The following is a 12,362-nucleotide window of genomic DNA, read 5'->3' on the forward strand; positions in this document are numbered from 1 at the left end:
GGACTTGATTCGCTTCTCATTTAGGCTTTGATTCAGGAAACCATTTAAGTACATCCTTAAGTCCATCCCTTTTCAGGACAGCATTTAAACACACATTTAACTTGAAAACTCCCAATGACTCCAATAGGACTTAACCACATGTTTCAAGTAAAGTACATGCTAAACTGGAGATATGTGCTTATGTGCTGTTCTAAATAGGGATGCCTTACTGAATTGGGGCCTTCCACTGGTGTAAATTGGGAATAATCCTAGTGAAGTGAATGGAGTTACACCAGTGTAAAATCAGTGCAATGGAGAAGAGAATGCGGCCCAGAATATGCTTTTCCTGTTTGGAAAACAGTGTTCCTGTCAACACTTTCCTCAATTACAATTGTTACCATTAAAAAATTAAAGATTACCAACAATTACTACATAGTAACTTCTGAGATGTTGCAGGTATTCTAGTTCTAATTTATTCTAGAGACAAACTATGGTGCCTCAGGTCTGACTATATTGTTACTGTGTATAAGTAGCAGATGCTGTAGCCCAAGAAAATAGTGTAAAGATTTCATTCAATCAAAATTTCTATTAAGGCTAAGCATATCTAATCATTGTCACATTGATTCCTATACTGTATGTACATTATTTATAAACAGTTCAGATGTAAGCATTGCCCATTTATAAATTAGATTTCCTTTTATATGTATGCAGGTTCACTTGCTGCTATTTATATGCATTGCATAATAGAGATGGGCAGAATTGGAACCACTTTTCTGAATCCCTTGCACAAACGAGGAATTTTGGAATTCAGAGAAAATTGGACTCTGTTGGACCCACCCAATAAAACAAAATACAAGGTTTTGCAAAACCAGAAACATTTCTGGTTTTGTTCATCAATAATTTCTGTTTGAAATAGACACAGACACAACCCGAAAAAATGTATTCGCCCTCCTCCTTCTCCCCCCCCACATCTTTGAGTTTCAGATAAAGTGAGACCCAGAACCGAACCATCCTGAGTTTTAGAAAACCAAATCATGGGCAATGAAAATGTAGTAAATCCAGAAAAAGGTATTTCTCAGTTTTGCCTGGTACGTCCCATCACTCACTTAGAATTAAATTTTGATTCCTTACGCAAAGCCTAAGGAAACCAGTCCCCCAACCCAGAGACAGAGCATCTGCTGGACTTTGATAGTTACTATACTCTATGGGCTGATAGTTGCAGCTGTGGGCTGCTGTTATCCCCTGTCTACAATGGGCTTATGGGATCCACTAGCTATATCCTCCATCACTCCTCAGGCTTGTCCACAGATCCCTGCTCTATGTTCCCTCAGAGAAGACCAGCAGGGTGTTCAGATCTATGAGCACCATGGATGTCAAGTTTTTATGTGGCCTCTCCACTTCCACTACATAATACAATTATTGTGATTCTGCTGGTTTTTGGACCTGTCACAGTCCATCTGTATCTCAGATATTTCAGTCTCAAACAACTAATAGCAGCAATCTCTTATCTTGTGATACAATCATCTCTCCATCTCAGACTTTGTCCCTGCTTCTCTCCTCCTTAATGTTTTTAAACAGTTAGGCTTTTAAGAGGTTTCAGAGTGTCCCTTTCAACTTAGCCCTTGTGTATCTTTAATAAATAGGTAATTGCACAAGCTTTATGTTGTTTACTATTCTTCACACATTTTCATCTTTTTTGTACACTTTACCTAGTAGGAGACAGTACCATGCAAGTCTGAGAACTTAACCAAAAAACAAACAAACAACAACAAAAAAAACCAACAACAACAAAAAACAAAGGGGGAAGGAGGGAAGAAAAGTGGTGAAAAAAGAAAATTATAGGAAATGTTATTTCTTGAGTATTTGAAGACAATTCATAATACTTTTGAGGAAACTCAACTACAGAGAGTATAAACCAACTCATTTAAAGTTTAAGTAACAAAAGTCATGCTGTTATCCATGCTCTTCACTTTTGTAGTAAGTGTTGATATTTTAATGTAATTGTTAAGTACCATGTAATAGCAGGATACGTAGGTAATAAATGGTCCCATTTTTACCTTGTCTTTTAATGGTATGGTTACTTTTAAATTTGTTTAAGGAACACAATTACTATAACATTCATATACCATATTTAATATAATTTAATGCACATACATACACACCTGTGATACCAATAGTAAAGTGAAAGTTGATGGGATCTTGATCTCCTATATCACTTAGGCATTTTTGAAAATTTTACCCTAGAACATTAGCTCTGAGTGACACTGTTAAGTTTTCCAGTATGAAAGTCATGGGATCATATGGCACTATGTGATTACCAAGTAATGGCTATGTGTGAAACATAAGATGATGATCCCGTAAAAACTCACTCACATATGGGCTTAGCTTTACACATATGAGTAATCAGATTGACTGAAACTTAACTGCTCAAAGTACACAAAGTTAAGCATGTGCCTAAATCTTTACAGGCTCAGCATTTTCCCTAGGGCCAGACTGTGATAGCCTTACTCCTGCTACATAGAATATTAACCCCTGAGTACTCCCATAAAAAGTTAATGGAAGCAATTGTGGGTGAAGGTGCTACTAAACGACAATACATGTATAACAATCTGGCCCCAATCATAAAAGAATATGTGCATGATATTTCTCACTTGTAATTGAAAGGGTTATTAATTCTTATTTCAAATAATAATTTAAAGAAAAACATCATAAATCATATTTTTAAAAGTGAATTAAAAAGTATTAAAAAAATAAGGTAGGTGGGTGGTGTTTCAAAACAAGATAATGTTACCATTTGAAATACAAACATTTTATGAAGCATGGAATTTTCTAACAAGTTCAAGGTTAAATTCATAGAAGCTCAGGCTCAAATCGAAAATAGACTTACAAAAATAATTCTTTGATGGTATGTGATAAAGAAAAAGACTTTTCAAATTTCTTTGTAAAATTCAGACACAAACAAAAAGAGAAAAGCCTTTGAACTTCTATTCTTTTGATGACAATATTAGCTACATTTTATCAGGCTTAGTGTTTTTAAATGCTATTAACTCATAGACTAAGCCATACTTTCTTAACAATGTAAGTAGTGGTGAGGGTCGAGGGAGACAACTCAGCTGAAATTTGCTTTGTTTGACTCAGTCCTACTTGAAAGAAACTGAGTGCTCTTAGCGCCTGAGACAGCAATATCTAGGAAGTGGTATGGATACTTGCTATTGCCATGTTTCAAGGCAGAGATAAGGAAAACAAAAAACCTAAGATCTGCCTTCTGGTATGTTTGGAATTTGAACATGGATCCAGACCGATATTCCAGTGACAATTCCTATCTGTATAAGAGGATAAATCAAAAATCCAGATAAAAATTCTTCTGAACTTTGGAGCTCTTGAAATCCAGATTTATAACTGAACACCTGGAAGACAGCGCAGCTGGGGGTCAGCATCCTTTTAGGAGACTGCTGAAGAACTCCATACAGCTGGCAGTTCTGTACTAGAGGAGATAGTACAAACTTAAAAAATCCCATTGTGGTAGTGTTAAAACCCTTATCTGAGTGTCTTATGAAAAGCGTCCTTTCTTTTCTCTTAGCAGTACAGCCAGAGTATCACTCTGATTCTAGAGATGTGCTTGAACCAAAACCCTACACCCAAACTTTGAGGTGCTCAGAATCTGGCCCTGAATCCCAAATGGCCCATATTTGTCTAACTGGCTGACCCAAAACTTCACACCGACACTTTGGCAAGCACAGTGTCTCCAGCAGCAGTGAGGGAATGTAGGCAGCAGTAGTTTCTGCTGCACATTGAACAGGTTACAACATTCCCCATAGTACTGCATGTTCACCTACACTAAAATGTAGGTAAGTATTTTGTTTCCAAATGTTGATTGAGAATGAAAGATGCTCTATAATGGCCTGACTCTGCAGGATGCTGAATGCCACAGGTGCTGAAGGCTTTCAAATCCCACTGATGACATTAGGAGCTGAAGGTTCTCAGCTCCTCCCAAGAGGCAGAATCAGGCACTAAAATATTAAATTTTCCTGACACAATAAACACTTGTAATCATGGCAGATTGAATTCAGACCTTAAGTCTGAACAAGCAAAAATTAGTTTTGTGTTTTCTTGCCAGAAATAAGAAAGAAGCACACTGTAAGTAAATTGCATTGTTTATACCACTTATTCTATGTGTGGTCATAACACATTCTTCATAACTGTTCTTTAACTGTTTTCTTTGTGACAAATAGATTCTTTTATGTGTTACAGTACCAAAATTTGCCAGGTCTTCTGTTATTTCATTGCAAACTTTTACTTTTAGACATTTATAAGTCAGTTATTAATATTCATTTTACTTAAAAACTGTCCACAAAATGTCTCAGTCCAGAAGCAACTTTCTTCTTTTCTAAAACTGGAAAAAACAATATTGGAGGCAGCTTCCTTTCTCTGTAAACACACTTTCAAACAGTAAATAAGATAGGTTGTACATTAGATATTAGGGTGAAATCCTGGCTCCAATGAAGACAATGGGAGTTTTGCCATTGATTTTAATAGGGCTAGGATTTCACTCTGTATTTCTAGATTCAGTAGATGCAATTGATCGGTTTAAAATCCACACAAGAGAAAAGACCCTCTTGATGTTAGGACAAGAAAAAAAGATTGCATTTATTAAAATATTGACATATGTTAGGGAGAATGTTTTCTGATACTACAGGGCCCAAGTATGCAACCATTATGTGAACATACATCCCTTTGAAGCAAATGAACATTTTTATGTATATGCAGGCTCCAACCCTTAGTGTGAATTGGTTTTAGTTCAGGTAAGTATATGATAGACTGGAGATTAGGTAAGTGGCCAGAGTTATGCCATGGAACCTCATGCAGGAGAAACCACATATGTATCGCACCAAAAGGAAGGGGTCAGAACAGCACATAGAATAGTTAAAAATATAAAGCTACTTGTGAAAAGCCATTAGATAATTGCAGGTTTATTCCTAATCAGTTGTCGAAAGCTGAAGGGGGCAGGCTCTCACCCTTCTGACTGTCCCAGATGTTAGATATTTTTAAACTGTTAATATAATATACTGCAATCAACTTGCTAATGTTTTTGCACCAGCATCTTCTACTGCACAGTAACAGAATTGTAAAACTGGGCATCATAGAGCTACACTGATAACAGAGTTTCCTTTAACTCCTTTTACACAGGTAAGGGCCTGTGTTTTTTGAGTCATGTGCTGCAATTGCTGGGAAGTTCCAAGTAACAGTAGTATGCAGCACAGTTACAACCACACAGTGCTAGGAGGCTACAGAATTTTTCTGATATACAGTATGCTGCATTTATTAAGAGTACCATTGATGATACTTTGTTCTTATTAACCTTTATTAGCCTAGAAATTGCAAGGATGCAACTCTTTTAAATATAAAATAAAACCGACATACAATTTTATATCTAGAGAAGAAAATTATTTAAATACATCCAGGTACAGAAGAGACATCTTGACTCCTGCATTGCAAACTAAAGTTACAAAGTTCTTCACAGTAACTCTAAAATGAAAACTGCTGCTTCATTTCTTCACAGCAGCTCTAAATTAACAGAAGCTGGGTTATTCAAACAATTTAAAGATATCAAAAATCATGAGTGGGGCCGCAAAAAATCATGAGATTGGCACCAAAATTATGAGATTTTTTTAAAAGCTTATACTGTGGTCTTTTGATTTTTGAATGCACCCTGTCCTTCCCAGTGTACGTGACAATTAGTGCTGGCCACTCTGCTAGTTTTACTGGTAAGGTGATTTTGACTTCTACTCTAGGTACTCTCACTCCCACATCCATCTGTTCCCTGTCCAGAAATTCATTCTGTCTCCTATCAGTGCAGCCCATCAGCTCAGCCCCCACACCATGACTTCAGCCTCCCCCCATGTCAGTTCTGTCCCACCCAGTCCCCAGCACCATCACTTCACCCTCTCAGCCTCACCTATGCTCCTCCTCCTTCATTGCTCTCTCCCAGGACTGAGGGGGGCTGCAGCAGGGTCCCTTTCCCCCCTTCCAGGCTAAGGAGGCAGCATCAGGGTTTCTTCACCCCCATCCCCTGTGCTTTCCAAGGCCTGGTACTGCAGAGAGGACACAGGGAGATCAGAGGGGCCATCCCCATTACTCACAAGTGGGGAGAGAAAGGAGAGAGAAGCCGAGCTTCACTGAAATGCTGGACTCTTTTTGCTCCCCCCTTCACCTCTTGTGAGAATGGTGTTAGGTGATTAATGAGAAACAGAGAACTGGAGAGTGCTCTTCCTACCACAGCTCTGATCGGTTCCTCTGCCCCAAGCAGTGGGCAATTAGGGCAGACAGCCACCCAAAGGAGTTTTTCCTACAGGCAGGGTTCATATTTGCTGAAGGGTGAGAGCTTCTTTTCTCTCCCTAAAGGCCTCCAGCCCAATCAAAATCATATCACTAGCAAAAAAATAATGGGAGTTGTAAATACTAGAGGAAAGCGATTTTGGTCCCTGATTCAGGAACTCTTGTTAGTGAAACAAACTAAGAGCAGGGCCCCAATGGGCTAGACACTATTCAGACACATAGTAATAATTGGTCTCTGACCTGAAGAACTTGCAATCCAATGCAAAGCATGGCAATGAGTTTGTGACATGGGAGCTGGAACTTGTCAAACTCATCTACTAAATATAGCTTCATAGAGGGGCTACTAAACTTCCATTAGATAGCAACAATTATTAATTCCTGCTGAACTGGGCAGGATTCCAGCTCTCTTTATTATATTTTAAGTCTCCCAAATGTTGTTTTTCTGAAAGCCCCTGCTTCTGACGTCACGTCAATACATCAGAATCTCAGTTTTCATTCTAAACCAGGACGTTTCTAGCCCTTGTGGTTGAGGAGTAAAACATGAAGATGCCAAATTTGCCCGAAGGTCTTCCAAACCACAACAAAATAACCCCATATGTATTATTGTTTTAATCTCTCCTGATTTCTAAGGCAACCTCATAATTCCTTGGTGCCTCGCTCCTGATTTTTCAATGGGCGGGGCTGGCAGTGCTCTGCCACTGACTATGATTCCATGATCCTGCAGACATTTGCACCAAGGTCTATTTTTGTCTGTGCACCAGGGAGGCAGGCACATACTTTAAAGTGCCTCCTCAGCTGGTAACCCCCAGCCAAGGCTGCACAGGTGCAGAGAGGCCTCCCTCCCCCCTGCTTCTCTGCCAGCCCTAGCCCCAGCAGCAGGAGAGGGAGTAGGAAAACTACATTACCCAAAGTGCTTCCGGAGCCCTGTGACTTCCTGGGGCTTTTCACATGACTTGGCTGTCAGTAGGCTGCACCATGGCGGAAGCAGAGGAGAAGGTAAAGGCTGTGCTAATGCAGCGAGCTTTGACAACTGCCCAGTGGGAGCTCCACAGTTTGCTGCACGCTGAGGCGTTTAACTAGGGAGCGGAGAAACCAATGCATTTTCTAGCCGACCCAGGGGAAGAGAGAGGCTTCTGGGGGGCAGCTGCGGCAGGAGAGGGTGGGGGCGGGGAATGGGGGGAGCCGCAGCAGGAGTAGAATTGGGAAATGGATATTTTTGGGAAGCAGGACCCGGGGGCTTTGAGGCAGGAAGGGTGGTGGGTGAAGTACAGAGGTTTGGTAGAAAATTTCGCAGTCTATTCTGTAGCCCCTCTTTGTAAAGACACCAGCCCAGTGTTATCCTGAAGGCATTTAAAGTTGAGGCTGAACCCCTGTTAATCAACATGAGCATCTCTGTTGTGGACTCACTCATTTTCACACATGCATAACAAAGAGACTAAATTCCTGAGTTCATGAGCATGAAATCACACCACCCACTAGTTGGACAGCCATAAAGCAAATGAATATTAAATACTCCTCATTTATTGGCTTATATTATATAAAATTCTTGGAGTTTGGTGGCTATAATTTTGTCAAAGTTCAAGTTTTTAGTAATATTTCAAATCAATTATCGGTTTCAGTCAATTGTGAGTTATGAAGAGAGAATATTAGCATTTCTTAAATTATTTTAAAGACAAGATTATTGGTGACCTGTGGGTTGGAGTTATTCTTAAAATATTATATATCAAGTATTTGTTTTAAATTACTTTTATAATTGGTCATATTGAATTATCTTAGAAAAGCCTTTTCTTGAGAACTGTATTGTACAGGAAAACCTGTCTGTAGAGTTTTTCTAAAAATCAATCTCTTTCATGGCCATTCCATGGCATATGCCAGAGCTGTGCTTCCTTTAAATGTTTATCTTTTTAAAAAGCAACTTCTATTTTGAAGGCAAAGAAGGTGTGTTAAATCTTTAAATGACAAAACACATAATTGATAGTCATTAAAGTCTTCATCCTGTGCAGTGCACTGATGCAAGAATTTAGCAAGATGCAAGAATTAACAAGATCCAATAAAGGATTGGACATTTTTATCTATATGTAACAGAAATATCCAGAGTTATCTTAATTGATAACTTTTTTTTGGAAGGGATACAAAACTTCATGCCTTAGGATTTAAAGCAGTTTCTAACTATTGGACATCAGGGTGCAACCGAAGGGAGGGAGGGGGTAACAGCAGATTATCCCATGTCTGCCTAATGCAGAGTTCTTGCACCTTCCTCAGAATTATCTGGTAGTGGTGGACAGGGATTCTGGACTAGATGAATTTCAGGTCTGATTCAGTATGGCAATTCCTATGTTTTGATCCCTGTACATGCTTGAAGCCTCTGAAGTGAGTCCAGGAATCAGGTTGTGTTGAGCTTCTTGCAAGACTGGGGCTGAAGAGCCTGATTCTGCCATTCTATGTGTGCAGCAGTTTTAGAATTGAACCCTGTCAGTGGGCAAACTTCTGTGAGTCAGGGAAGAGTGGTCATCAGTCATTACAGTAGTAGCCTTTCAAATAGTGTAATAGGCAGTATTCTATGTTTAGGGCCATATCCTGTCAACATTAAGCATATAGTTGGTGGCATTACTCCTGTGTAAAATTACATACTTAAATACGGGCAGGATTGGGGCCTAAACATGTAGTTTTAATGTAGTATTTTACAATAATCTCTGGCAGATTTACAATGTAGTACTTTACAATAAACCCTGGCAGGGTTTAAGGCAGGACATTGGAATCTGGGGACAGATACAATAAAGTCAGGGTAGCATGTGTCAGCACACAGCAGATTGCTGTGTGCAAGCTGCTTCAGTTCAGACGAAGATCAAGAATGCAGCGGTGGAAGGAAGAGAAGAGTCCATTTGAGTTGTTTGGAAGAGAGATTCTCGCTGGAAGCTGGGGAATGAGTACAGGGGAGGATGGGATATTAGGCAGCTGAAATTTTGGTTGTTCTGGACCCTCTTTTAATATACCTGTTATACATAGTACTTTTCAGCTCAAAAGGACTTCATGGAACATTCTTTTGGGGTTGGGTGATTCCCATACGTGAGACAAGAATAAAATAGATTTAAGAAAAAGTTTCCTGGCCCAAATATAGCAGTCTCATATGCTATAATTATAATTTGTTTAAAGCCTTCAAAAAATTGGCTCTTTTATTTCTTCTCCACTGCTACATACACACTTTTTGCTGGAATATTGGGCAGTGTGACAGGTGTCTTTTTGTTGGGCATAATGTAATTTAAGAGAACTATTTTCCCAGGATTTCCTCCCTCAATACGAAGAAGTTAAATTCTCTGAAGGAAGCTGGTCGTAATGTTGGTATTTGTAGGTTGTATATCAGATATGCACTTCCTCTGCAATGTTGTGGATTTTGTTGGTTGAGGCAGTTTCTTTTTAGTGATAGAGACAATGGAGAGAACACATCTATAATTATTGTGACTTATAAAGGCAATAAGGCATAGTCAAATATAAAAGACTCATATTAAAAAATCCTTTTTTATTAATGAACATCTTTTGATCATTAAAACAGTCAGATTTAATTGTTTGCATTTCTCTCCCTTTGGACTATCATATGAGAGTGGTCTTTCCACTTTTGCTTATGGTTGGTTTTGCATGCAGAGGATCCTGTGAATTGTGTTTGGGTTTCCCTACATTGGAGAGGAACTATAAATTGTGTGTATGTAGGTGAAAGTTCACTGGAATTTAGGTTTTGTGATTCTCCTTCCCTACAAATCTAAGTTATGGGCCTAAAGTCAGTTGATGGCATCTGTTTTGGTGTAAAGGGAAAACCCTCCCACAACAAAGTGGATGGAAGACTGCATTTGGTGAGATGCATTGTCAAGCCTGCGAAGTCAGAGATTAACTATACTGGTTAGGAATTCTTTTACGTTTCCTGAGTTGTCTCATTTATGTCCCATTTCTCTATTTTTAGGCTTCTTGAAAACCAGCATCTGCCAGTTGGCTGAAGTATACATCAGCACCACTGCTGATAACCTTAGCCCCCCCGTAAGTGTGATAGGCCTGCCAAAGATAGTTATTAGGTCAGCGTTTGAGATTCTGATCATCTAGTAATCACTCATCAGGGGTTTTCTTTTCACAGTTAGGAGACTATTTTAAAAATAAAAAATAGAAGTCGGGATAATCCTCTTGGTCCATACATTTAAAAAAACCCATCCCAACACAACCCCATGGTAGTCACGATTGCAGTTAATATTGTAATTTTACCTGTGGGAATGGAAGAAGTCAGGCAAAAAGCTTTTTAGAGTAGCTTCCTCACATAGTGAGTTAGCAGCATACCTGTCAGTTCTAAACACCCAAGAACACTGCTAACATATTATCTAGCTAAATCATTAGCTTTCCAAACCAAGGTTTCCTTTTTAATTTTTACACAGTGTTTTCTTTAATAAATGGTAAGAGCTGTAAATTTTAGAAATAATATTGCACCTCTTGATGTAGAATATATGCTTGTGTGGCTTTCTCTTCTGTATGTACTATCAGCACCCATCACAATGGTACCTGAGTGCCTGTCTAAGTAAAATCACTTTTATGGGGTTTACATAGATCAGTGATTTGAGTTGTTAGCTGAATCTTTTTCCAACAGAGTCAACCTCTGAAGTCCCTTGTGATGTAGCACAATATGTCCTGATATTTTAGGCCCAAAGTCTGGAAGCTATGCTAAGCAGGTGGATCTCTGGGCCTTTTAGGAACCTCATTGACTTAAATGAGACTCCATGAGCAACAGCTTATGTAACTGGGGCCCTACTTACTCCCATTTGTAGAGTCACAGTCATTCATTGTTCTGGTATCTTCCTCTGTTTGTTTATTAATTTTGTTCCTGGAGGAGGGGAATCTTGTGAGAATACTGAGGATATCAAAACTGTGGATCTAATAGTTTCTCTTATTAATTACTGAAGATGTGCTTAAGGCAGTGCGTGAAACAAAGGTTATCCCTCCATTTCTAAATCTAATAACATACAGTAAGTCCAGTATAAATTCTGTGTTACGCCTTGTGCTGTATAACGGTTCAGCTCGTGTCACTTGTTTAGTGCTGTGCATATCACTGTATTTTAGTTCTATATTTTTAGGACTTATAAGAAATTCCATTCAACTAAATATTTAATTTCTTTTAAGATAGTGATTATAACTTGCAAAATGTTTTCAATAAGAGTTTTGATTAGAATTTGTGCTCGTTGGACTGAGCTTTCTCACTTGCATGAGAAGTGAGAATATGGGCAAAAAATGTTTCAAACCTCTACTTGAAAGAATGTCAGGTTTTCCTCCTACCTTATCACCTCTACCACCATTTAGCAGTACATTGTTCCTGCCCATCTCCAGGCTGTGACATGAATAGAGAATAAACAGTTGCATCCCATTTAAGGACAATATTTTAGAGATGGGCCTGGCAGTAGTGGATAAAGCTTGGAAGTGAGATGACTATGCCTTGTACGGAGTCACTAACAGTACATGGAAATGTGACTTTTTTTCCCCTCTCTAATCTGTTTCACTTGGTTAGTAAAAGTGATCTTCAATCATGCAAAGAAGCCGTTTGCTATTGCTTAGAGGTTACAATAAGCACATTTTTATAGCACGAAAATAAATAAATGTGACCAACAAACTAAAGATGAAACACTGGTAATCATCAGTATTAGATTTTCTTTCCCCTTCATCTCTCCTCTCATTGTCTGTAACGTTGTCTCTCATGAAATGCTGTACCTAAATATCTTCTTGTCAAAATATTACTTCATAAGATTTGAAATGCCTTCTGTTTTGTTCTTTGTTTAGATCATGTGCTGTTGTTAAAATGCTTACGTTCACTGTCAGCATATTAGTTGTAACCTTTTATTGCTATTGATAACTATAAATACGTTAAGTAAATCTTCATTTTGCTGACCTCTTTGAGGAGGCATGGCATCAGCAGATTTCACCAGTGGACAGGTGAGAGATTAGCGGGAGTAGACTCTTCTCTTTTTTGTAGGATGGCAAGATTCATTGTCTTGAAAGACGGAGATGTTTTAAAGGCACAGTTT

General features: G+C 38.8%; 1 protein-coding gene across 1 annotated transcript in view; it reads left to right on the forward strand.

Moving 5' to 3' along the window:
• Positions 1 to 7,280: 7,280 nt before the first annotated feature.
• VPS41 (VPS41 subunit of HOPS complex) overlaps positions 7,281 to 12,362 on the forward strand; it is a 150,199-nt gene continuing 145,117 nt past the window's right edge. Inside the window, exon 1 of the mRNA XM_067550401.1 lies at positions 7,281 to 7,311. Within this exon, the coding sequence (XP_067406502.1) occupies positions 7,291 to 7,311 (21 nt within the window). The 5' untranslated portion in view covers positions 7,281 to 7,290. The remainder of the gene's footprint in view (positions 7,312 to 12,362) is intronic.

The sequence above is a fragment of the Emydura macquarii genome, unplaced genomic scaffold, assembly GCF_026122565.2.
Source record: "Emydura macquarii macquarii isolate MOO-44397 ecotype Brisbane River unplaced genomic scaffold, CSIRO-AGI_Emac_v2 contig_1263, whole genome shotgun sequence".
Taxonomy (NCBI): Eukaryota; Metazoa; Chordata; order Testudines; family Chelidae; genus Emydura; species Emydura macquarii.